This window comes from Lissotriton helveticus, chromosome 2_2 (assembly GCF_964261635.1).
Source record: "Lissotriton helveticus chromosome 2_2, aLisHel1.1, whole genome shotgun sequence".
In the NCBI taxonomy this organism is placed as follows: Eukaryota; Metazoa; Chordata; class Amphibia; order Caudata; family Salamandridae; genus Lissotriton; species Lissotriton helveticus.
The window spans coordinates 270,500,452-270,527,031 of NC_136060.1; the positions used below are offsets into that span (position 1 = coordinate 270,500,452).

At 40.7% G+C, this 26,580-nt stretch overlaps 1 protein-coding gene across 1 annotated transcript in view; it reads left to right on the plus strand.

The window, feature by feature from the left end:
* Positions 1-26,580, plus strand: part of PPARGC1A (PPARG coactivator 1 alpha) — a 252,579-nt gene that overhangs the window by 179,359 nt on the left and 46,640 nt on the right. The window contains exon 8 of the mRNA XM_078678397.1: positions 7,495-8,410. Within this exon, the coding sequence (XP_078534523.1) occupies positions 7,495-8,410 (916 nt within the window). The remainder of the gene's footprint in view (positions 1-7,494; positions 8,411-26,580) is intronic.

The window sequence follows — 26,580 nt, forward strand, 5'->3', positions numbered from 1 at the left end:
CCAAAGGAGTAAAAACCATCTTGTAATGAGCGTAATGTATGTGTAATTTGAAGGACGATAATGGGCTCTGTGAACCTGTCAGGCTGTGTGTTGTCTCTTATTTGCTCTAAGGATCATTGGTAATTGTTTTTGGGGTACCAATGTTTTAAATGTCTCATCTGTCTTTGCTGTTTAAGCTTCCATGTTCTCGTGCATTCAGTAAAAAATGTTTGCTGAGTTTTTAATGTGGTGGCTCTGTGCCCCAGCAATAAAGAATGGGTGTGCTATCAACATACAGTGAAGCGATGTCTGACTGTTCGTAGATAGAGTTCATCATTTTAGTCTTGCAAACGATTCTGTGTAATAGCTTGTTGAGTTAAGGGCTGTGCAGAGGATGAGGTAGAAGATATGGAGTTATGGCCAGAGGTGTCGACTTTGGACCTTGGGAACCCTCATTGAGTATCGACGTTGGCTCAACGTCTTGTGACTATGGGTAAATCAATTAATCTCCCTGCACCTAAAAAAAAGTGTAATGTAACTAGTGCGCATGAAAACTAGTCTAACATGTTTATCCTCATTAGTTAGTTTTTTTGTGGCTGTTTTATAGGCCTCCATAAATACCTTCAGGTTGAGTTGGTGGCCTATAAAACAGCCACAAAAAAACAGACTAATGTGGATAGACATGTTAGGCAGAAATAGCGTTTAAAAGAAAACACCTGATAAGTCTATGTTTTTCAGAGAAAAATCTTTAGTTTGCTACTGTGCTCATCTATTTTGTGACCAGTAATATAATAAGGAGAATGACCATGCTTCAAAAAACATTCTCATTTTCCTAGATCATTACGAATGACATCTTGTTGCAGACCACAGTATACCCCAGTGTATGCTACCGGTCAGGTAAAATGTACAAGAATGAAAATCTATCTACAGATCACGTTCATGTATATACTCTAAAATGAACTCCTTGCTTCCAAGTAATGTTCAGGGCTTGAGTAGCAGCAGTCAGAACAAAATACAGCTCTCAATCCATCTGTACACTAACAGTGACAATGAATAGTATATTTTTACTTAAGGGGTCAGAAGACGCTCATAAATGTTGGATGTGAATTTTTACTGAAAGCGCTCCAGTTGTCGTGGGAAAGCCCTATACGTAAATCTGAAAAGAAGGACAAAATGCCATATCAAGGGTCACTGTCCGGTATTGTTTGGTTAAAAAAAAATAAAAAAAATTCAAAACATGAAAAAGCAATGTCAGAAAGTTGTAAAGGTTATTATAGTTTTTCCTGTTTGTGACTACCATGCCTTTTATAGGTATCACTGGAAAAAAGCCATAGGTAGCCTGCTCTAAGCAGGGTGGGCCTTCCGGTGCTGAGCTTTGTGGTCCTGTGATGGGTGGACTACTGTTAAAGGCTTTCTGATGACAGAGCCCACTAAGGATACAGTGTCAAAAATCATATGGCGACACAGACTCCATGTAAAGGGGAGAACCACAAATGAGACAGAATTGAACATCTGGCAGACTCAACACTATATTAATATTATACACACAAACCCCACAGGTGAACTCTGTATGTATTATGTATATTTGCAACTTTTCCCCAAAATGCCTGAAAGTGAAGTAATGCTCCCACTCTCTTATGGTTTCAGTGAACTACTGCTAGTGAGACCATAATAACTCAACAACATGAAAACATTGAAGCATCCCAGGAAGCCCTCCTTCCCTTTTCAGTACTGATTGTCTCAAGTAATTGCTATATATACACACCTTGATAACCATTTTTCAAAGAAGCTCTTCAAATTCCAGGTATTGCTTCTCATGAATTTCCGATTGTGGACACTTTCCCTTTGCAAAACAGGCACCCCCTTCTGCCTTATATTCGGATTTAAGATGGCTATGCTGCTCTGCATAAATGTCAAACATTTGCTGTAAACAACTTCAACCGAGATGGATGAACGCATCAGTGGGCGAAAGCATTCGCCATGCAAAGTCCATTCTCTAAACTTGTTGTTTTCGAACGCCTTTTAATTAACAAACGTCTGCGCAAATATAGCCGATTTCTTAGGACATTGTCAAAAAAACTACTGATGGTTGCCGCTTTAAAAGGCTGTCGTGCAAGGATGATTGCTGAGCTGGTCCTGCAGCACTTGTAACAGATTTTCTGCGCAGAAGTCCATACGTTTGAGTGATGTAGAGGTACCTGTTTATTACAGAGCACATCTCACTGCAGTAATCATAAATATTGCTGGGGCTGTGCTCGACTGAAATACGGCCTACGTACTCTTGATTGTTTGTGTTCCTTGATTTGTCTGACACCCATTACGTTCTGGGTAATGGCAGCCATTTGTTGCTCTGCACAGCAGGCTCCTTTGACAAAACGAAATAGGCAGCAATAAAAAAAGTCTTAGTCTGAATTTCATTCTGCACAGTGCAGCAGTGTGCCAACTGGAGGCGACTTTGTTGACATCTTTCGGAGGCGCTTATCGCGGCCTCCTCACTGTCATGGCCGCCCTCACTTGTATAACTACCTGCAGACCTGCTGTGTTCCCACAAAAGCAGGCTCGCGTCCAGGGGCTGTCAATAGCTGCATTATGGCGAGAAATCACCTGGCCTAGGTTACTCGCATGCCAAGGTATGGATTTGACATCATTTGCAAAGACAGTGATGGCAGTGTAATAAAAAGGAACCTAGATTAATGTTGTAAATGCATAATAATGAACTCCCCGTTTTGTCGACAAAGTGAGATGAATTATGACTTTTTCTTAGACAACGATTACAATATATATATATATATATATATATATATATATATATATATATATATATATATATATATATATATATATACCCATATATATATATTCTTTTGAGGAGGATTTGTTCATGTCTAATTTGCGTCAAGCCAGAACGCAACTGTGGTGCACCCACCCCCGCACAAAGAGGTATGGACGTCCTGGCCTAGCTCTCTGGAGCATCCTGTCTTCGTTGTGTAAGCAGCATCGTCTATGACCCACCTCGACGCCTGGCGAAATAAAGCGGTGGAGGAGGTATGCTTACCTCCCTCTTGGGTAACCGGGATTCCCGCGTTGACCCCCGTTTGATAATGCTGGACTGAAAGGTTGCGGGGGTTTCAAGTGGGGAGCTGAAGGGGCACTGGACTGTCGACATGCCTCACCTTCCTTCGTGCTCCCAGCCTGCGCCTGTACTCTGACACTCCGCAATTTCTCCAACGCGGCATCTCCATTCCCGTGATGCCGATGACTGTGGCATTATGGGTTTTGTGGTCCCTATACGCAAGGACTACTTTGGGAGGGCTGAACATTATCAGGAGGCGGAGCTACCTGTTACCATCTACTTAGAGGCAGATCCAACATTTTCGCAGCAGTAGGAGCGGTTGGAGAGGGGCGCTGATGAAGGAGGAAACTCCGAAATGCATTCGCCTATGGCTTGCCGATAATAAAGTGCTTCTTCATTTTCCCTACGGGTCACTGCCTTTTCTTTTGAGGAGGATTTGTTCATGTCTAATTTGCGTCAAGCCAGAACGCAACTGTGGTGCACCCACCCCCGCACAAAGAGGTATGGACGTCCTGGCCTAGCTCTCTGGAGCATCCTGTCTTCGTTGTGTAAGCAGCATCGTCTATGACCCACCTCGACGCCTGGCGAAATAAAGCGGTGGAGGAGGTATGCTTACCTCCCTCTTGGGTAACCGGGATTCCCGCGTTGACCCCCGTTTGATAATGCTGGACTGAAAGGTTGCGGGGTTTCAAGTGGGGAGCTGAAGGGGCACTGGACTGTCGACATGCCTCACCTTCCTTCGTGCTCCCAGCCTGCGCCTGTACTCTGACACTCCGCAATTTCTCCAACGCGGCATCTCCATCCCCGTGATGCCGATGACTGTGGCATTATGGGTTTTGTGGTCCCTATACGCAAGGACTACTTTGGGAGGGCTGAACATTATCAGGAGGCGGAGCTACCTGTTACCATCTACTTAGAGGCAGATCCAACATTTTCGCAGCAGTAGGAGCGGTTGGAGAGGGGCGCTGATGAAGGAGGAAACTCCGAAATGCATTCACCTATGGCTTGCCGATAATAAAGTGCTTCTTCATTTTCCCTACGGGTCACTGCCTTTTCTTTTGAGGAGGATTTGTTCATATATATATATATATATATATATATATATATATATATATATATATATATATATATATATATATATATATATATATATATATATATATATATATAATTTATAAAAACCTATGCAGCAAAAAGAGCATTTGAGGGAGCTTTAAAAAAACTGTTTTTTCTCATCTGATTACTGTTAAAATGAATTTTCTGCTGAAGTGTTGGCACCATTTGATTCTACAAGAGAGTGTTATCGCTGTAGATGTGAGCAGTGAAGGTTTGTCCGCAACACTTGCACAGAAAACAATAAATGGAAAAGAAATGACTGGGAATTGCATTGAGATCATTAAAGGAAAATGAAAAAATATCCTCAGCCATTGAGAAAGAGCTTCTAGCTTGTTGGCCTGTAAAACAGTTTAAAGGTTTTATTTGGGGGGAGAAGATTCACACTTAAAACTGATCGCAAGCTGTTGGGGAATATTCTTGGAAGGACTGGGAACAGGACCCACACTTCTAGGCTGTCTAGACTGAATTCTAAACTTTTGCAGTATAATTAGAGTGTGGAACACATTTCTGGTGGTAAGAACACCAGAGCTGACTATTTATCATATTTCCCAGTGAATTGTCTGTAGCAAACTATTATTGGGGAGAATGAGGATATCCATGATTGATGTCTGCCAGGAAAAAACCTTCGTTGAAGATGAGTGGAGGGTTGAAGTGTATGTGATTTAGATGTTGAGACTGTGACAAACTTTGTAAAAGAAGGGTGGCCTTAGGAAAAAATCTTACCTGTAAACATACAACCTTATTTCAAATTTTCAGAGGAGTTGTCCTTAGAGTAAGGCGGAATGTTGATGCATGATGACACATGTATTCCCACTAGTGGCATAAGAGAAAAAAATAACAGTATGGGGACATGAAGGACATTTGGAAAAAATCATAACTAAGTGCAAGATCAGGGACAGTTACTGGTGGCTGGGGATGGACACAGAAATCATTGTGAGCAGGAGGCCATTTGTTATTTGTGCCACTAGTGATATAGGAATGAAGACTGAAGATTTGCCTTTATAACTGTTGATTTGACAGAATATTTCATGGTTGAAATTGACCATGGTTTTTAATGGTCCATTCAATAGTTTACCAGTAAATGGGAATTTGCAATGGTAATGGTTGATAATTACAGGAAGTGGTGGGGAGTCGATTTCAACGAGGATCCCAATACTGCCAAGATTATTGAAGTTCTCAGAAAATTATCCTTGAGGAACAGAGTGTCAAAGAAATTGTACAGTTTGTATCAAGAGAAATTAAGGGATTCTTAGAAAGCAATGTGATAAAACGCGAACGCATAGTCTTCCTAGAACAGAGACGGCTCTTCTTAGGGCTGCCCTCAACTCTGCTGCTAGGCTCTTAACAGGTGCAAAAAGATACAACCATATATCGCCAGATCTGCTATCTCTGAACTGGCTTCTATATGAAGCTTGGATACAGTTAAAAATTGCATGCATGGCTCACAAAGCCATTAATTTCAATACCTCGCTCAAAAACTGGAGCTCTCAGGGGGATTGAGAGACTCCAGAAGCACCAGCACTCTACTGCTCAAACCACAAAAATTCAAGAAAAGAAAAACCTACAATCGAGCCTTCTCAGGTATTGTCACGAGGATTTGGAACTCCCTACCCTCCGAAGTCAGGCTGATTCCTTCCACTGTCCTCGTCAAAAAGGAAGTCAAAGTGTTTTTGATGAAGACATTTCTGCCTTAGATAGGCTGCTCTAGTGGAGATTTAGGCCACCGTCGTATATTTGTGTCCTAGCTGCCAGGGCTTCCGAGGATGCCTGGCTCTACAAGACTGTGAATTTTTGCCTTGTTTATTATGTTTTGACTTCTTGTACCCTTCCTGATGCATAAACTGTAAAGCACTCTGATACCCTCGGTGGTCTTGTTCGCACTATATAAAACTTTCAAAATAAATAAAATAAACTATAGCGTTATATCATCCCCAAGTAAATGTCCTTGTGGAAAAAATGAACCGCACTTTGGTAGAATGCATCCAGTGGACTATCCAGAACAAATTTGAGCTGTGTGATGCGGTTGAAAGTATGCTGTGGTCTCATCGCACTTGTCCAAAGGCAGTTACTGGTTTGAGTCCTTTTGAAATCATGTCCGACATCTAAATTATGTCCAGCATGGTTAAGGGAATTTGAGACAGAAAATTACCACTCGCTATCTTTGGACAAGGTTATATGACCCCGCATTGAATCGTATCAGGAAAAAATTAATGAGGGGGTTAATGCTAAACACAAGGTTAAAAAGTCCAGGTGTGAAATCAAGTTGGGTGATTGGGTACAAGTAAAAGATTCCACATGTGCTGAAAGGAATGTCTAAATACAGGACTCCTGAAAAAGTGGATGCAGTATCTAAAAATTTACTTTGCATAAAAGAACATGAATGGTGGGACAAAAGTAGAGTTTTTAAAGTAGCATCTTTTGGGGGAATGTTTGAAGATCCAGTTAAAGAGATGGATCATCTGAAATGTAAGTCAAACCTGGTTGAAGTTAAACTAATATTCTGGAAACTCTTAGAAGTAGACAATTAATAACCAAACCAGCGAAATATCATGATGGTTAAATATTATTTCCTGGTAAATTTATGGTAAATATATCCATAAAGCAAAGTGTATTAACTTGCATGGTATGTTTATGTCTTATTCAACATTTTATTATGTACCTATTATTGTAAGAGGTTTCTGTTTTAAATATCTTATTGTTTGTTAGTTTTGTATAGTTATATCCATTGTTATGCTCTATTTTGAGTTTCTGTTGTATATAAGGAGGGAGATGTTGTGGTGATGTACACATCATTCTGTATTCCACATTGTACGCAAGGAATACAGAATGTGGAATGCAGGTTGAAGGACCAGCTTTGCACAAGTTCTCCTAGAATCAGTTGGAGACTGGAGGCAGTTTGTGCTGTGGCTAATAAACCTACATGCATGAAATGAACAATGCTTGCAGTATTTTAAAGATATATCTCCACACAATCTTAAAACGGTCTGAAGGTCTGCCATTCAGTTCCTACTTATGTAGTGTAATTTAACAGAGACTTGAGAACGTCAGGAGAGAGCATTTAGCCATGTGACAGTAATGAAGTAACTTATACATTTCCATCATATAAGTTAAGCTTAGGAGGTCCTGTATAATGTATTTTTTAGAAAATGTTAAGTTATGATGTCATATTATACAGCGTTATTCCCGTGCCTGGGAAAGATGGAACTCTTAATTTTGCTGATTCTATTTATTAAATTATTTATATATGTACTTATTTATTCATGTATTTATTTATCCATGCAATTTTTAATCACACTTATTTATCTATGTTTCATTGCCCACTTTAGGCCTAACTCCACCTACAACGCCTCCTCACAAAGCCAGCCAGGATAACCCATTTAGAACGTTAGCCAAGCCAAAGTCAGTGTGCAAGTCTTCTGTACTGCCTTCAAAAAAGCCTTGTTGTGATGTGTCTTCCAATACCCAAGGAGCTAACTCAACAAAGAAAGGACCTGAGCAGTCAGAGCTATACGCTCATCTCAGCAAGACAACTGTATTCATCACAGGACATGAGGACAAAAAGACAAAGCGGACAGGTTTGCGGTTGTTTGGTGACCATGATTATTGTCAATCAACAAATGGAAAATCACAGATTCATATACATATATCGCCCGAACAGCAAGGTCCCAAACAACAAACAGGTAAAAACACATCAGCTGGAAGAAAGTGGCAATTGTGTTTCTCTTCAGATCAACCCCGGGACATAAAAAAAGAGACTTTGCAGCCATGTCCACAAGTGCCCCAATGTAACAGTAGGAAGCAGCTTCAAGACCAGGAAATACGAGCTGAGCTTAACAAGCACTTTGGCAACCCCAATCAAGCCATTTTTGAAGACAAAGGAAAAAACATAGAAAGAAGGGAGAGTGACGAGACCAGTGAACAATTTTCCAAACTACCTATGTTTATAAATTCAGGATTGGCAATGGAGGGTCTGTTTGATGACAGTGAGGATGAAAGCGATAAACTCTACTGCTCATGGGATGGGACCCAGCCCTTTTCCTTGTTTGACATATCACCATCTTGCTCTTCTCTTAACTCTCCATGCAGAGATTCATTGTCTCCACCAAAAGGCTTTTTTTCAAAAAGTTCGCATGGGATACATTCCAGAACAAGGTCCCGATCTTTTTCGCCAGACAGATCTTGCTCGTGCTCACCATACTCTCGTTCGGGATCACGATCACCATGCAGCAGATCGTCTTCCAGGTATGTAAATACCATAATAAACTTTAATAGGAATATTTGCTCTGTTATCCATTAGATTTTAAGGCCTCCATTTTCATGTCGGGCGACCGCCACCTATAGGCCATTGGTGGAGGTCTGCCTGACATCCAGGTCACGGTCTGACCACCATATTACAATACCGGCAGTCAGAGGATGATGTCACAGGGACAGACCACTGCCACCAACTGGCTGAAGGAGCCAGTCGGGGTGGTAGTTGGACTGTAATCCCTACAAATGAGGCAGTGCCTCTGCAGACACCACCGTATTGATTTGGATGCCCCTTTCCAACTGCCTTTTAATTGGGGTCCCACAGCCAGGTAAAGAAGCCAGAAAGGAACTTTGGAGGCCACAAGCAGAGCCCCCATCACCTGTGGTCCATGTAGTGTGACTCTGGGAGCACATGTAGTGCCCCCACACACATTCAAGCCCAGTGTGGCAGGCACCACATGGTATTGGTCACATGGTGCATGAATGTTCACAAAATGCTCAATAACACTGCAGTTTGTGCTGTGGGCCTTTTCCAGGGCCACAGCACAGGCTGCAATGTTTATTGTGCACTTTTCCGCCCTATGGACACATTTTAATTGGGCTTTGGGACCGCCGATGTCTTGTCGGGTGGTCCCCTGCCCATGGCAATCACCATCATAATGTGATTTTAAGTGTGCATAATATTTTCTATTTCAGTTTTGCTTGTAGAATGGTTTGTGTATAAGTCTGCAACACAGAACATAAAAAATACCACATTTATTTGCAGTAGTGATATACTCCCAGTTTACACATTCTGGTCTATCATTTGTGTGACGTTTACTATGTAAAGGCAGAGCACGGTGAGATTGTAGTGTAGTTCCTATTTTCCCAATAGGCTCTGCGCATTGGAATAGTACCTACAGCAGTAAAGGCCTAGGCCAGACGTTAACTAGGTCTACTACTGTCGATACTAGACTTAATTTTTGGGTTTGCCAGCTAAGCTCAGAGTTCGCTAGAAACTTTCTCGAATGTTCAAGGAAGGATTAACTTCCCTGATTAGACAAGAAGGGATTTAGTTTCTGACAACCATAGAACATGACAACTTTGCTCTCCCCTAATCAAGAGTCAATCTCCAGAGTCGTGTGAGCACAAGGCAATTATTTTACTCAGTCAGTACGTGCATTCTTAGTCTCATCAGAATGTAGAGAAAAGGAAGAGACGGGCGTGTTCAATAAAAGGTGTTATTTATTGATCAGTCTCTTTTCTCGTACAAGAGAAATGGATCGATATTATTGCGATACTTATAGTTAAGTAAAGTGCATACATTAGAAGCAATAGTATAAAATAATACTGTAAAAACATTGATATGGTTTCTGAGCCATATGATGTTTAAAATGATTAAAATATATTTACATACACATATACATTTGACTAAACGTACTCAACTGGTGTTTCTAAATACGCCTACCCCGTGTACCTGACCTAAGTCTAATGCGTGGGCGGGAATAGAAAGTTACAGTTTAAGTTAAGTTTGTTTTTGCCAAGTGAATAACTAAAGAATTCTCTAGGAGGGGTTATTCAGTTCTGTACCTGGAATTTAGGATGAATGAGGAATGGTATCTCTTTCTCTGCTCTCGATATTCCAGGCTGCCTGCGAGGGCTACCCGGAAGCGCCGGTGCTGGGTCTCTCGGCTTGAGATAGCAGCGCGTCTCTCAGCGCGTCAGGAAGGCGGGGCTGCTGCCTGCGGGGTCTGCTTCTGCTCTCGGCTTCGGCAAGTGTGGCTGCTCCGTCTTGTCACCACGCGTGTGTTTTGCATAGGGCAAGATCGGCAATATTTATACCTTAAAGGTGCCGGGATTGACGTAAGGATGGACATAGGTACGTCAATAAAGATGTCATACGACTTGCTTGTTAGCACATTCTTTACTAAAGTTCTCTGTGAAATCAAAACAATGGCCGCACGGATTATCCAGGTTGTCATAGGTTTGATTTGTTATGAGAACGTCGTATGCCTTATCAGGGGCTGGAGGAATATCGCTTGTCTAATTAGATCTCAAGCGTTATGACCTAATCAGATAACACGTTCCTGTGCCGTAGTGTGACTGCGTCAGATAACGGTATCTGCATCATGGGGAATTTCTTGCCTCATGGGCTGACTGTTAGTTAACTAGCTAGGTAGTTTAACCAGAATAGGGTCAGGAATAGGGGGATCGATTCAGAACCTATAGAAATACACGACACCCACTCCACGCTAACTATGGTCATATCTACTAATCTATGCATAGTATAACATAGTACAACATACTATAGAGAATAGTGTATACCTTACCACCCCAAAATACATAAATGCATTTTGAAATTTTCAAATATACTGAAAAATTGCAGTCATATATATCGTATGCACTTAAGCTATGAATCAAATGCAAAAGTAAACACGCATTGTTATGCATTATTGTTTGTTGGTATATGATAAATACACATGAAATGGCTCTTAATATGGCTATACAGAAAAAAAGTCGAAACCATTTCATCACATAAAATATATTGTGAACATACCAGTGGGCAGCTAAAGTCTATATAAAGTCTATAAAGAATCTAAAAAATAGAAATCTTAGTTCTCTAGGAATAGTTTCTTACTTTAAGCAGAAGATCAGTGTCCCAGGAAAAAATATATAGAAAAATATTTTAGGGGCTTGCTGAAAAAATTTGCTGTCCGTGAACTGGATTGTAATTGTTCATGTGACTTTATTTTTAAAGTTGAAGGCCGAATTCAGGGAACGCCGTGTGCGAGTTTACTCAAAAGTCTCTATTTCTGTTCCGGAGAGAACATCATATCATTCAGGCTTTCGAAAAAACTGTCAACAGCTTCATGGGAAAGTTCCACTAAGTCGGAAATAGGGGTAACCATGCATTCATGCGCATGATTGTCTCCATTGACATTCTGATTTGCATTGCTGACAGAAGGTCGTACCTGTTCGATGCTGCTTTCATCTTGAACTTCACTACTCTTCAATCGCAGTGGTGAAGATTCCAGGAATGCCGTCATCAGAATTGGCAGCCTTTGAGGGCAGCACAGTGCGTGAACCTTGGTAGGAACCAACAGTGTATCTGCATCCACTGGCGCATCCGATTGTAGCGTCAGACAGGTGTCTAACACGCATTCTTCTCCGCATAGCAGACACCTTAGTACAGGTAAAACACACCTTTGCCACATTGGTCGAAATGATAGAAACCAAGTCATGTTTAGGTCTCTAAGCCGGGAGAGTCCCAGGATTTTTGATATCCGGTCCCGGTATCCAATGGCTAGGATCGTATCTTCCATTGTCGTGAGATTTTGTTCTGTGACATGGGTTGCCATAACGAAAAATAAGGACTAGGAATAGGATTCCTGCAATTAGTCCTAGGATCAGGGGAAGTCCGCCAAAAATCGAATGGACGAAGTCTGGAAAAATACCCAGTATGGCTTTGAATGGTGTTAATGCCATCGAAAATACTGTCTTAAATACCTTTGAGACCCCTGTGGTATCAGAAATATTTAAGATTTCGCTCAGGATTTCCGCGAAATGTACGGGGGAATTGGTTGATAATAATGTATGTATCTCTGCAGTCGTCCTTGCGACTTGTAGATCATACGTTTCTTTAGATGACGTGAGCCTTGTAGGCGTCTGAAGAAGCACTGTTTTCATTCTGCTTAAAGTGTCTATTCAAATAGAAGTAATTTTCAGACCGGGCCACGCCCTTGCCTCCCTGTCTGGAAAGGAGCTGGGGAACAAAGAACGTCCACAGCACTTGACCTTCGCCGTCGTAGTGACGAGATAAGGAGTCCCGGGCATAAGACTACAGCATCTGCGGTCTACAATAAGAATGTAACTCCCATTATAGAGTCTTTGAAAGAATGGTTCTATTTCAGTTGCAGGTGCGCCTTGCTGGTGACATGAAAGGTTGTATGAATTCCCTTCACAGGCTCCGTGCAAACTAATACCGTTACACAGAAGCGTGCCGCTCAGTGACATAGCACAATTGTTGCCACTAAGAAACACTTTCTGTCCTTTGTTACTGACACATGCGTGTGAATAGGGCAGGTTCCAAGTTGTTTTAAGGTACCCTTTTCCCAATTTCTCGTACATGCCAGCCTGTATATATTTTTGGCAGTATTGAAACCTGAAGGTTGAGATTGGAATATTTATGATTCCGTGTATTATCCATTCACTGACAGGTCGTTCTGACATTGTCATTGGTAATCTTTCTAGTTTTTCAATGCTCAAGATTGTATAATCAGCATCCTTCTGCGCCATACCGATTTGTCTATCAGTAAGGTTAAAGATTTGGAATAGTGACGTTGTGTTGATTAAACGCCAAGGCACATAGCCTGAACGCAGATTTTGTAACGTCCAACCAAGCTGTACAATAGAACGCAATTGTGACTGACCATGTTGTAATAATAGTAAGTCTTGCGATAATATATCGATTGCTGAAGACACAATGCTGTCCAATGAAAAAATTCTGGAGGACAGAGTCATTAACCCATTGTCCACTACAGAAAGTGATTTTTCCAAATTAATACGGTCAATTTCCCGTATTCTTTCTGCTGTCTCAATTTGAGTAACCTTCCAGGCCTCATTGTATGCTGCATATACAGAGGCTGCTATGAAACGCTTATGACGCTGTTTGCGTGGTCCCAGTATGAAATCACGCAAGTCAGCACCATCAGTAAGTAAAGTTAGGTGTTGCTTAATTTCAGGCAGTGTGGAAGTTTGTAGCCATTGAAGGCATAATTTGCCCACACTGTAGGTTGTTATTATCCCTGGGTGATGTCTTTGGGGATATCTAGGGTCTGGCCTGGTCATTTTGAAACCCTGTGTTTTATTCAGGAATCTATCTTGACAGTTATTTGTATCTGTGGGCCAGATCAACCATTGTTTCCAATCAGGATGTGTTCTGTTTTGGTTAAGTATATGGTTTATGTCTATTCCTTCATCTGTATCAGAGTTATTGCTAAACATTGTTGGCTTTGGAATAGATAGGTTATTTAAATCTTTGATTTTTGCTAGGCCAAGGCAGGTGGTTTGTTGGACGGTGTCATTTAAAAATATCATTTGTTCTGGGATCATGCAGGCTCTAAACAAAGCTTCTAAACCCTGTACTTGCCATTCTTTTGTACCCCAAACACTTTTCAAATCAACATGTTTGTCCCAATAATCAAATCCAAAAGTATTCATTTTTTCAAAGAAAGAATCCGAATATATCAATTTTGTGTTGGTTATCATGGTTTTCATCCCTGTCTTGTTTGACAATTTGTAATAAAATGTTTCAGCATTAGTTATGTTAAAACCTGAAAAATATGAATATTTGTCATATACGGTTCTAGAGCTCCCTTTTGGAGGTGTAGCACAATGTTCCCATTGATTATAACTTAAAACATTTCTAGGTTGTGCAGATTTATGCAAGAAATGGTTACCATAGTGGTTATAGCAATACATACTATCATAATTTGTAGAACCCTGCAAATAATCATGTTTTGTAAATTTAGCAGACATTACTAAGTCAGACATCATATTGTTAATACTTTCAAAGTCCCAATCATCAGCAAATGAGTTTGGTTTTGCAAAGTCACTCAAAGAGATCTTGATTTGGTGTGGATATTTCAGGATCTCGACCGGACCATAAATTTCATAGTCAGTGTTGTCCCAGGCTACCCCACCAGGTATTGGAATTGCTGTGAAGTTGGCTGAAGAAAGTTCTGAAGAAAGTTCTCGTTTCTCGACGTGTGAAGATGTGTGTGGTTTGAGGACCAAGTTGATGTTCTGACTTGCTGTGTCCATTTTAGCATATTTTCCCTCAATGAAGCGTCCCAAGGTAAATACCATGATGAGCCAAAGTATGAGGATAAATGCACCAAAACCCACCCAAAATTCAATCCATGGAGAAATCAGATATGTTTCTTTTAGTTGTTTCAAAAGTTCCTTCGCTTTGTCTTTAAAGGATTTTGATGATGGCTGTGTCTTTTGTTCGCTGAAACCGTCAGAGGAATCATCGAAGTTGATGAAGTAACCGGATGCAGTTCTGTCAATTGTTCCAATTGGTTCAGGATTTTTGTTTCTTGCATTTTCACTTGGTACTTCTGTATAGATTGGTGTGTCTCTACTAAATGTCTTTATTTGGGTTTTCAGAGGTCTAAGTTCTATTGCATTGTTGCATAGTCCTTGTTGTTCTTCTGTAGGCGTTTCGAATGTGATGAGCCTCTTTGATAGGACCTCTGTACTGGTAGCAAACCTTGGTGTTCTGCTACTTATTGGGAGTCCACTTGGCCTACTGTTTGTTATCGGCCACATGTTGTGGTTTTACCAGGTCGATGGATACAACTCGGTTCTCCTTTTTTCCAGCAAGTGGCGGTAGTACAACTGATCTTGTCCCGTTGACAGACAAGACAGGAACTGCTTTTCTGTAAGAAGGCCCAAATTCCTTCTTTACCGCGATCTTTTCCCTGACTAGATCCCCGACTTTTGGAATCCAGACAGGTCTTGCTGGGACAGGTGGTGATTCTTCAGTGGTTGTTGGCTGTTGTTTCAACTGTATGTTGCTCAGGTCTTTTCTTGTTTTGTTTAAGTCCTGCAAAATAGCCAAACGGTCTTTGACATCAAAGGTTTTTTCTATTACCACTGAAGTCTGACTATCAAGGTCAGAGATCAACATCCTAGTTCCGAATAATAATTCGTACGGACTGAATCCCTTCAGAGAATTTCTTGGCAAGTTATTTAGACTACGTTGGACACTTATTAGATGTTTGACCCACCAAGCTCCCGAACCTAATATCCTTTCTATTATAGATTGCTTTCTGTCTTGGTTTTTTCTTTACACCATCCCATACCCTCAGGAAGGAAGTGAGAAGATTCCCGCTGGGCTGTGCTCATTTGGCCATTCTTTCCCCCCCCAGGCTGGATTGCCTGAGAAAAAGAAAAAAATGGTCGAACGTAGCATGCTCTTAGCGTATATGCCATTTAGACTCGCAAATCTTGTATAACAGTCCGGACGTCAGCCGAGTGCTGTGGATCTACATTATAAGTGGGAACTAGCCTGTATATGTTAATCGCAAGCCATTCTTTTTAGTGGAGATGTTATATGCCTTGATACGACGAGGTATTAAACTGCTTCTCTCCCCACTGCGATCTCTGTTGCAGTTTGGGCAGTTTTTTACAAACATGGTGTAGTGCAGGCTCATGCCTGGCCACCAGTACCGTGATTGTAATTCTTCCAGAGAATCTTTTAATTTAAGGTGTCTGTGACCCTCGCCCATGTGTGCGTCTGCGATTAACAAGTTTCTCCTGTCCATGTTTGGAATCACTCTATCCCCCACTCCAGGGATTCGAGCAAAAGGGACGGAGTTTGCATCGATTATGTATGTATAATTGAGTGGATAGTTGATCGGTAACGCTGAGCAGTCGCCTTTTGATGACGTTTTCACCGCCAGCAATGTTTCGCCGTCAATGTATTTTAATGTACGCTTTTTTCGATCTACGGGAGCCGATTTAGTGGCTGCCGCTGCGGCTGTCTCAGCCAATGAATTCCCCACAACGTGAACGCCATCACGCTGATGACTCAGTGAGTGAGTCACGTGAGTCTTTGGTAGTTCTTTCTTCAAAAGAGCTATTTGTTCCCAGAGAAGTCTCTGCTTTATTGGTGCATCTGTGTCATCTTTGTAACCGTTCTGAATCCATGTCTGCAAATCCTTGTTATATGCTTTGACGCAGAAATATGAATCTGACACTATAAGCGTCGGGAATTCGCGATCCGCATTATCTAGCGCCATTTTCAAAGCTAATATTTCAGTTTGCAGTTCTGAATTAGTTTCTACTGAGTGTGATTTTGTTAATAGAGGTCTTAGTTTACCTCCGTGCCACACTTCTTTTGTAATCTCACATGTGGGATTGTATGCATGTTCTCCCCAAACGGAGGGTTGAGCATGTCCGTCTGTATAGATTACACAGGCGTAATGTCTTAGAGGCAGAATGTCGATTGGCAGAGGATACGTTTTTTCATATTTTAGATTTTTCAATTCTTCTAGTTCTGGATCAAAGAAGTAGTATACTTTGTCCGTTGTGATTGAATTTACCCATTGCAACCAATCTGGATCCAATGTTGTTGTTGGTAAATTACACGGTGTTGTTAATGCCTCGAAGGCTGATTCAGCTGTTCTGACTGACTGATATGTCGACCATCAGCTATGTCTTTTTCTCTAGCTATTGCGGTTTGAACTGCTTGAACCATTTTTCCTTTGTTGCTGAATCTCTGTTCAGCTTTTGTGTACAAATGTGATTTGAATGCAATTGGTACCTTTTCTCCCTCATTAGAGGTCAGGTATGTGTATCCGCATTTCCCTGGGATGACTCGGATCACAAGGTTGCGTGTATTATCACGGGTTTCTAATTTTGTTTTAATTAGCATGTCTGTTTGTAAGGATCTCAAAATTTCTGTGTGAGTTTGAGTCCAACTGGATCTTTTAAAGTCTGGTTTAATTAGATCGTAAAGGGGCTTGACCCTTTCTGCGTAATTAGCAATGTAAGTTCTTCCGAAATTTAGGAAGCCTAGAATTGACTGTAGGTTTTTTAGTGTTTTAGGAGCTTGGATTACGGCACATTTCTCTAGGAAATTGTCTGCCAGGCTTTTGCCTTCACTTGATAACTCATATCCTAAGAATAGGACCGTCAGATGGGCAATTCTGGACTTTTTGAAGTTGAATTTGTAACCCTCTGCAGCGAAACCAAGTATTATGGTGTTCACTCTTTTCAAGTGAGTCTCCAAGTCATCATCTGTTAAGTAAATGTCATCGACATAAGATAATGCTTCATCATCATATTGTTGTAGTAATTCTGTTACTCTCGCTGAGAATACCCCCGGGCTATTCTTGTACCCCTGGGCTAACCGACAGAATTGTTTTTGAGTGCCATTTACTGAGAATGCAGTTAAATATCTGCTCTCTGGTGCTATGTTTTGACAAAAGAATCCGTTGGAGATGTCCAAGGTTGTTTTGTATTTTTTGCGCACTATGTTATTCATTAGTGCAGCACTGTGTGAGTTTTGCACTGCAAAAGTTTTGCAACATGTGTTAAGGTGTCGGTAATCCAAAACTAGACGGTACGAATTGTCTGGTTTGGAGACCGGAAACAAAGGATTGTTCATTTGTGAGGTGCAAGTTTCAATCACCCCTTGGTATTCTAGCTGATCTAGTATTTCATTTACTTGTTTTTTAGCTTCTTGCTTAATTGGGTACTGCCTTTGTGCAGTTGGTTGTGATTTTAACTGGACTTTGTGAGGAGGAGAATCCTCATCCCATCCTACGTGATTTTTATATAAAGCAGGTGCTAAGGCCACTGCCCACTTTCTAGCAAGTGTGTATTTTTTATGAATCGGGATTTGATTCGAGAAGGCAGGCATAATTACTTCTTCGCCATGAGGGCACTCCCTGACAAACTCCGGTGGCCAGTCTTTTTCAGCTAGAAGGATGTCATAGCCCTTGGATAGGTTATCCCAAAATAGTCCCCTTATTTTCCTAGTCTTATCTCCCTCTATACGTAATGTTATCTCGTATATTTTGTGGGGCTTGCTAACTCTGGTATCTGCAGTTTCCACTTGAAGGTATTCATTCGTGTCCACTGTCTCCAGATGATTCATAAGGACTTTGCGAGCTATGCTCACCTCTGCTGCGCTGTCTAGCATTGTCTGAGCCCACTCTCCGTTTTTCAATTGTGTCCTCAGTATTCTCGGCATTGTTAACTACCTTGATACTGGCTACCTTCTTTTTTGGAAATTGTGATTTCTTTTTCAGTTGAGCAGGTTCCTTGTCTTTGGACTTGGCGTGCTCTTCTGATCGTCCTCTTCTTTCCGATTTCTGCGAGGAATTCTGAAAAGATTGAGAGGGACGTGTATCAATGTCTTGATATCTATCAGGTTTTTTAATATTATCCCTATTTCTAAGGTTATATCTATTCCCAGAGGGTTCACTCTGAGGTGACCTTTGTCTCGGGTTTGGAGATTTCTCTCTTCGCCTAGGAGACCTTCCTCTGGACTGGAATTTCTTTTCTTTAGGATTGGATTGTTTGTTCCCATCCCAGTTCTTTTTTGGTGAATTATTATTATTATTAAAAAACATTTTTTCTGGACTTGTAGTCAGTTGCGGTTTTACTGGTATTCCACCTAGACTATCTCTGCCTAGTTCTTCATAGGATTTTTCTATGATTCTGGCAATTTCAGCTGGTTGGTCTGCTATATCTGTCTCTTTTAACCTCTGGCGGATCGCCACGTTTGCTGCTTCACCCTTTATGTTGGCTAGTAATATAGCCGAGACCTGCTTGAAGTCTTTCAGTAATTTCATACCAAGAGTTAAAGCAGGTTCTGGACCATATTCATCTTGAATTTGTTTTAGCACATCTGGTATTACCGAAATGGATGGAACACCGTGCGTTTTTGTGTAGATGGAAGCAAAGACTGTACCCCAAGTGTCACAGTCCTCAATGTGTGGTGCGATTCCCATTGGGAGACATATAGTCAGAATCCTGTGTTTTTCTAGCGGGGTGGTGTAAGGAAACACCGCCTCTATTTGGGTGATTTTCTGTGCCAACCAGAATGGTATCTGTTCCCTTTTAGCTGGAACCTTACCTAGGCAGGATTGGATGTTCTGTGGTGTAATTTTATTTGTGTTCCCCTGGTGAGAGGTCAGCTGTGGTAGTTTAATCGCTGGCTGAATTGTAGAAGTCCGCATTACATACTGAACTAATTGTCTGTGAATTTTTAGTAGTTGTTTTAGCTGTATTAATAGCTCTGGTGCAGTCATCTCGTCGATGTCTGGATGTGGTGTGTATCCGGCTAAGACCGGCCACGTTGCTCCTGGTCTTCCTAAAGGACCGAGCCTTGTAATGTGATTATTATGTTTTAGGGCGCCATCAAATAAGAGCAAATGCTCTTGGAATTTGAGTGGTACTTCCACCTCCTCGAAAGGAGTGTACGTTTCAGGAGGTTCCTCTACTTTGTAATAGTGGAAGTACTTTGTTACAGCATTTGCTGCTGGAAAATGTATCCATGTATAGTATACCTCTGTCTGCCGATATTCGTGTGCCTCAATTACGAATATGACTGTGCCACCTCTAGGTGTCAGTCCATTTTCTATAAGTTTTAAGGTTATAGATCTCCTTTTGGCGACCTGGATGAGTATTATATCCGGGTCTGCTGTTTGCATGGTAGCATCAGCATCTGCTATTTCAGTAGCTAATCTAATTGCCTCTCTTTCTCCATCACTGTCTCCCATTTTACTGACAGGATGGTATTATTTTTATTTGCAGATCAGGTTTCTTTATGGAAACAGAGATTAGATGCACAATATTCTGGAACTGTTTTATCCTTCAACGTTGACTAGACCAAGAACCATACATAGGAGTTCCCTCCTGCGAGGTTTTGGAGGATATAATAACCTTTCACCCACTCCAGACGTCTTTGGAGTATTTTGGAAAAGGGGTCTGAGTGAGAAAGCACGACTGAGTTACTCTAAATGTCTTACGTTAGTTTTATCGCCCTTTCCAAATGCGTTGGGCGCCATGTAGTGTAGTTCCTATTTTCACAATAGGCTCTGCGCATTGGAATAGTACCTACAGCAGTAAAGGCCTAGGCCAGACGTTAACTAGGTCTACTACTGTCGATACTAGACTTAATTTTTGGGTTTGCCAGCTAAGCTCAGAGTTCGCTAGAAACTTTCTCGAATGTTCAAGGAAGGATTAACTTCCCTGATTAGACAAGAAGGGATTTAGTTTCTGACAACCATAGAACATGACAACTTTGCTCTCCCCTAATCAAGAGTCAATCTCCAGAGTCGTGTGAGCACAAGGCAATTATTTTACTCAGTCAGTACGTGCATTCTTAGTCTCATCAGAATGTAGAGAAAAGGAAGAGACGGGCGTGTTCAATAAAAGGTGTTATTTATTGATCAGTCTCTTTTCTCGTACAAGAGAAATGGATCGATATTATTGCGATACTTATAGTTAAGTAAAGTGCATACATTAGAAGCAATAGTATAAAATAATACTGTAAAAACATTGATATGGTTTCTGAGCCATATGATGTTTAAAATGATTAAAATATATTTACATACACATATACATTTGACTAAACGTACTCAACTGGTGTTTCTAAATACGCCTACCCCGTGTACCTGACCTAAGTCTAATGCGTGGGCGGGAATAGAAAGTTACAGTTTAAGTTAAGTTTGTTTTTGCCAAGTGAATAACTAAAGAATTCTCTAGGAGGGGTTATTCAGTTCTGTACCTGGAATTTAGGATGAATGAGGAATTGTATCTCTTTCTCTGCTCTCGATATTCCAGGCTGCCTGCGAGGGCTACCCGGAAGCGCCGGTGCTGGGTCTCTCGGCTTGAGATAGCAGCGCGTCTCTCAGCGCGTCAGGAAGGCGGGGCTGCTGCCTGCGGGGTCTGCTTCTGCTCTCGGCTTCGGCAAGTGTGGCTGCTCCGTCTTGTCACCACGCGTGTGTTTTGCATAGGGCAAGATCGGCAATATTTATACCTTAAAGGTGCCGGGATTGACGTAAGGATGGACATAGGTACGTCAATAAAGATGTCATACGACTTGCTCGTTAGCACATTCTTTACTAAAGTTCTCTGTGAAATCAAAACAATGGCCGCACGGATTATCCAGGTTGTCATAGGTTTGATTTGTTATGAGAACGTCGTATGCCTTATCAGGGGCTGGAGGAATATCGCTTGTCTAATTAGATCTCAAGCGTTATGACCTAATCAGATAACACGTTCCTGTGCCGTAGTGTGACTGCGTCAGATAACGGTATCTGCATCATGGGGAATTTCTTGTCTCATGGGCTGACTGTTAGTTAACTAGCTAGGTAGTTTAACCAGAATAGGGTCAGGAATAGGGGGATCGATTCAGAACCTATAGAAATACACGACAAGATCAAATCCTGTATCAATGTGCATCTTTTTGGTTACCTGAATAAACAATTGTCATCAGTTGCTTTTATACCTGTGGTCACTTTTTCAAGAGCTTATATTCTGTGATGGGCCTTTTTACCTAGTGTGATTTATATAATGGCTATTTGTACTAGTGTGAAAATATTCCAGATATCGAACTCAATATTTGGGGCCAGATGTAGGTAGGCATTTACCGGTCGGTAACGGCCGAATTCGGCCGTTACCGACCGGTAAATGGAATTTGAGATGTAGGGGCAGATTTTTACAGAATCGGTAAATTTACCGATCGGTAAATTTACCGATTCTGTAAAATACCGAATCGGTATTTTTACCGATTCGGTAAATTTGATATGTAGGTGGGACTCTTCAGAGTCCCACAAGCATTACAGAATCGGTATTTTACCATCAAAATCAATTTGATGGTAAAATACCGATTCCGGTGTGCATGCACATGTGTGCATGCACACCTGTGCCACATGACAGGCAGACCTGCCCTTAGGGCAGGTATGCCTGCCACATGGCACCCGAACCTGTTTTGGGGGTGCTAGAGGGTGTCAAAGTGACACCCCCTGCACCCTTGAGAAATTCGGTATTTACCGATTCGGTAAATACCGAATCGGTAATGCCCATTCATTCCTATGGGCTTCAAAGCCCATAGGAATGAATGGGCATTACCGGTCGGTATTTACCGAATCGGTAAATACAGACTTTTACAGATTCGGTAAATCCACATCTGGATTTACCTACATCTCGGTACTTCTATTTTACCGATTCATAAATACCGAATCGGTAAAATTCGGTATTTATGAGTCGGTAAAATAGAATTACCTTGGTCCTTTGTAGCGTAATGCCCAGTCCCAAATGATTTCGGTTCCGAATGAATCTGCCTACTAACAAAATGCAGTTCAGTAAACAAATATTTTTCCTTTGTGAAACTATTATGATTACTTTAAACTGTGGAAGCAGAAAACCACACATTATGCTCATTACAGGACATGCAATTAAAGAAGTAAAAAAGTGTATGCTGTGAAGCAAGCTAGTACAGAAACCTCACGTGGCTTTGTAACTCAATTGGTACAACTTTACGCAGAGGAACGATACCTAACATATCAGAGTTACAGAGATGTTTATCACTTCCTCACGAGATCCTTCCACAGATATGAATGTAGTGAATTAAAACATGCTAAATATATCACCAAGAGTTTTATTTTTATTTTTAATTTTATTTAATGCGATTTTCTATAGCACGAACATTACCCGAAGGTGTCAGAGCGCTTTACAAAAGAACCAGTTGCGATACATAAGGACTTAGGATTACATGAGTTACATAAAAGATACAAACAGGAAAAACAGTTGAAAGGTGCAAACCTGAAAGAGGAAATGTGATTTGGTCTTTGCAAACTTTGCTAGGCAGAAGGCCCAATAGGCAAAGAGCAGATTTGTATTGAGGAAAGACGGAGCTGGAGAGTCTTATCCTGCTATATGTGCACTCTGGGTGCATATAGTCCCTTCTTGATGCTTGGAGTTCAGCATGTTCCCAATCTTGACAAACATTCCACTGCATGGGTCCTTCACAGTGACAGACTTCTATCTGAACTAGTTAGGCTTTTTCTACAGGTATGACGGAATGTTAAAAAGAGGTGTTAGAACTTTTTCGGAGATTTCATTTAGGATCAGTGGTGGAAGGATACTCTTTTCCTTTAAGATGGTCCTCATATTGGAAGAGACTTGCTAGATAGTAGAGATAGTAGAGACAGCGTTGAAGTTGCTTCACTTGTGAATGGTGCAAAGTTGGATCATCATTTCATTTCAATTCAATGTCAAGTGGGAGTGCTTTTCTGTCAGATCATGTCTATGTAGACTTAAATGCTGTGGGTGAATGACAAGAATATCATCTCAAAACAATGGAGTTGAACAAATATCATGTCAAAAATATTTCAATACAAAACTTTGTAGGAATAAGATATAGAAGGCTAGAACATAATTTTTTTATGTATATAATTTAATCTTTAAAAATATTTGAAGATTTTATATTATTTTAGGTTTTAGTGGTAATAATAAAATAGTTTAAATTTGCTTGTATAGCTTGTAATGTTTACTGTATAATTTCGTTTTTTTAACATTTAGGACCTCATTTCAATTCCACCCGACTGGACTCGGTCGTGGGACCTACCGACACTCAGTTGGCAGTCCCAACGGGCCAATTACATTGCGACCGAACAATATTCAGTTGCATTGCACTTTTCTCAATGGGAGCTCGTGTTAGGGCCAGAAACCATCCGTAACACAAGCTCCCATTGAGAAAATAGAGGTGCACTTCATCCCTGCACCCTGTGGCAGGCACATCAAGGTGTCTGCCATGAGGTGCAAGGATCAACAGGGGGGCACCTATGGCCTTTCAACTGGAGGCCGTGCATCCAAGTGGGCTCTGCTGGGGGCCCCCAAAGTCGAGTTATGATAGCCTTTCCATGTCAGAAAGGCCAGCACGGAGAGGCTGCCGAAACCCGACGTCGTAATCTCAAGGGCAGAAATGCCCTTCCTTAAGATTACAGGCCGGATTCTGACTGGCCGATGGGCTTCCTGAGCTCATCGGAAGCCGGCCGGAATGACCACCCGGTTTAGCTTACAACCGCCTCTATCCTAATGAGGCGGTCGTAAAGTAAACCGAATGGTCCATTACGATGCAGCCGTAAATACTCTGACCGAGGGTCGGAACCTTTTATGGCCGCATCATAATCACCCCCTAAATTAGTGCTTTATAATTTAGTAGCAGATTGGTGAGTTTGTAGGAGACTAGGGTGGGATGTTATTTAAAATATAAATTATTGTTTTTTTATTTCAAATTAATATTTGAAGTACATATTTAATTGGTAATTAATTATGTAATTGATTTGATTGATTCATTGACATTTTAATTACTTAAGTGTATTTTGTGATCTTTAATGTGTAATATTATTTTTCTCTAGTTTAATTAGGAATTTAGTCGTGGGTTACAGGGTATGTAAAAGCGTAGGTGCGAAGTTATTTGAATTATCCTTTTTTATTTTTTATCTTAACTAAATATCTAATTGCTAAATAATAAGGGAAGTTGTTTAACTGATTGTAATTTCGAATATTTGAATTATTGTGGTTTTTAATGTATATTTTCATTTTCTAATGTTTAATTTCTAATTTAGATTTTGTACCAGGTTGTCGGATTTGTAGGAGAATAGGGTGAGAAGTAGTTTGAATTATATTTTGTTTGCTAATTAAGTTTGTGTATTAATTGCATATTTAATTGGTAGGTATGCAAATTATTTAATTGATTATTTGTTATATAAATTATTCATTCTATTTTAATTCATTTTAATTTATTGCTTGATATATGTATTAATCAAAGTAGTAATTTGCATTTTGCAAGTATTATTTTTTTTATGGTATGTATTTAATTTCATCAGTATTTTTTTTTCCGGAGTTTTATATAGCGCAAACTTTACCCGAAGGTATTAGGTATCAGAGCGCTTTACACAAGCACCAGTTGGGGAACATGAGGACGCTTTCATTTTTGTTGTTAGGCACTGGGACATTAAATGATTTGCCCAGAATCACAGGATGTTGCGCGTCATTGCCGAGATTCAAACATGGGTACCCATATTGGAGATTCACTGCCGTAGTCATTAGGCCACATCCTCTCCCCAATTTAGGGCCTTATTATGATGTTTGGCAGACAAAACTGATGCGCAATCAGGAAAGACTGACCTCCAGTCGGAAGTCCTAACAACTCCATTACAATGCGACTGCACGTGTGCGGTCGCATACTCCCATTTCTCTATGAGATCTTGTGCTGCGACCGTAAACCGGCCGTAGCCCAAGCTCCCACAGAGAAATCGGAGAACTTGTTCATCCCTGCACCGCGTGACAGACACCTTAAGGTGCCTTTCACGTGGTGCAAGGATTAGCAAGGGGGCACTCGGCCCCCAACCGGAGGCTGCAGAGAGAAGGGGGCCCGACATGGAAAGCCTGTCGGAATCCGACATCGTAATCCTGACATCAAAAATGACATCCATTGGGATTGCAGGCAAGCCTCCAACTGGCCGACGGGCTCCTTGAGCTCATCGGAATCCTTCCGGAAATACCAGCCGGTTTCTCTTTCGACCACCTTCATTGTAATGCGCCGATCGAAAGTGAAACCCACTGTGCGACCTGCAGTCGGAGGCTTTACGAGTCTCATCTTAATGAGGCCCTTAATGTTAATTTTCTTTTATTTATAATTTACTTTAAAACATTTGGGGGGTTGGTGTTTTTGGGGGGAAATTGGTCGGGAAGTGTATTTTAAATGTATTTTTTTTATTTATTAAACTATTTTGTAATTTTTTTAAATTACATGTGATTGGATTTATTTATAAAGCATTTTTTGTATTTTGAATATGATTTAATAATTTTATATTGTTAAATATTTGTTTTACAAAAATCATTAGGGATCCGAATGGTATAGCTGACACTTAATAACTCCAACACTTTCCCTCCTTTTGCTTAGTTGGAGAGAAAATAGTAAATCTAACACATTCCAACTCCAACGCTTTCTCTTCTGTTGCTTAGATTTTAGATTGAAGTAGGACTAGTAAATCTAAAGCCTCCAAAGTCGAATACCCTCCCTGATTTTGATTAGGTTGAATAGGAATATTAAATCTAACCTCTCCAGAGTCAAATGCTTTTCCTACTGCTACCTAGGTTGGAGTAGATATAGCAAATCTAACCCATTCAAAGTCCTACACTTTCCCTACTCTTGTTTAGTTTGGAGTGGAAATAGTTCATCTAAGCCCTTCAAAGTAAAAACCATTCCTACTCTTGCTTACACTGGAGTGAGAATAATACATCTAACCCCTCCAAAGTCCAACACTTTCCCTACTGTTGTTCACCTTGGAATGGAAATAGTAAATCTAACTTCTCCTAAATCCAACACTGTTCCTGCTTTTGCTTATCTTAGAGTGGGAATAGTTAATCTAACTCCTCCATTGTCCTACAGGTTCTCTGCTTTTGCTTATGTTAGTGTTGAAATAGTAAATATAACCTTTCCTGCGTTTGCCTAAATTGGAGATAGATTAGTCAATCTGAGTCCTTCAAAGTCTAATTGATTTGCTAGTGTGGTTTATTTTTTACTGTTAATATTTGTTAAATATTTTGTTTTATGTTTTCTTCAATGTTTCCAATATTTGTAACAGATG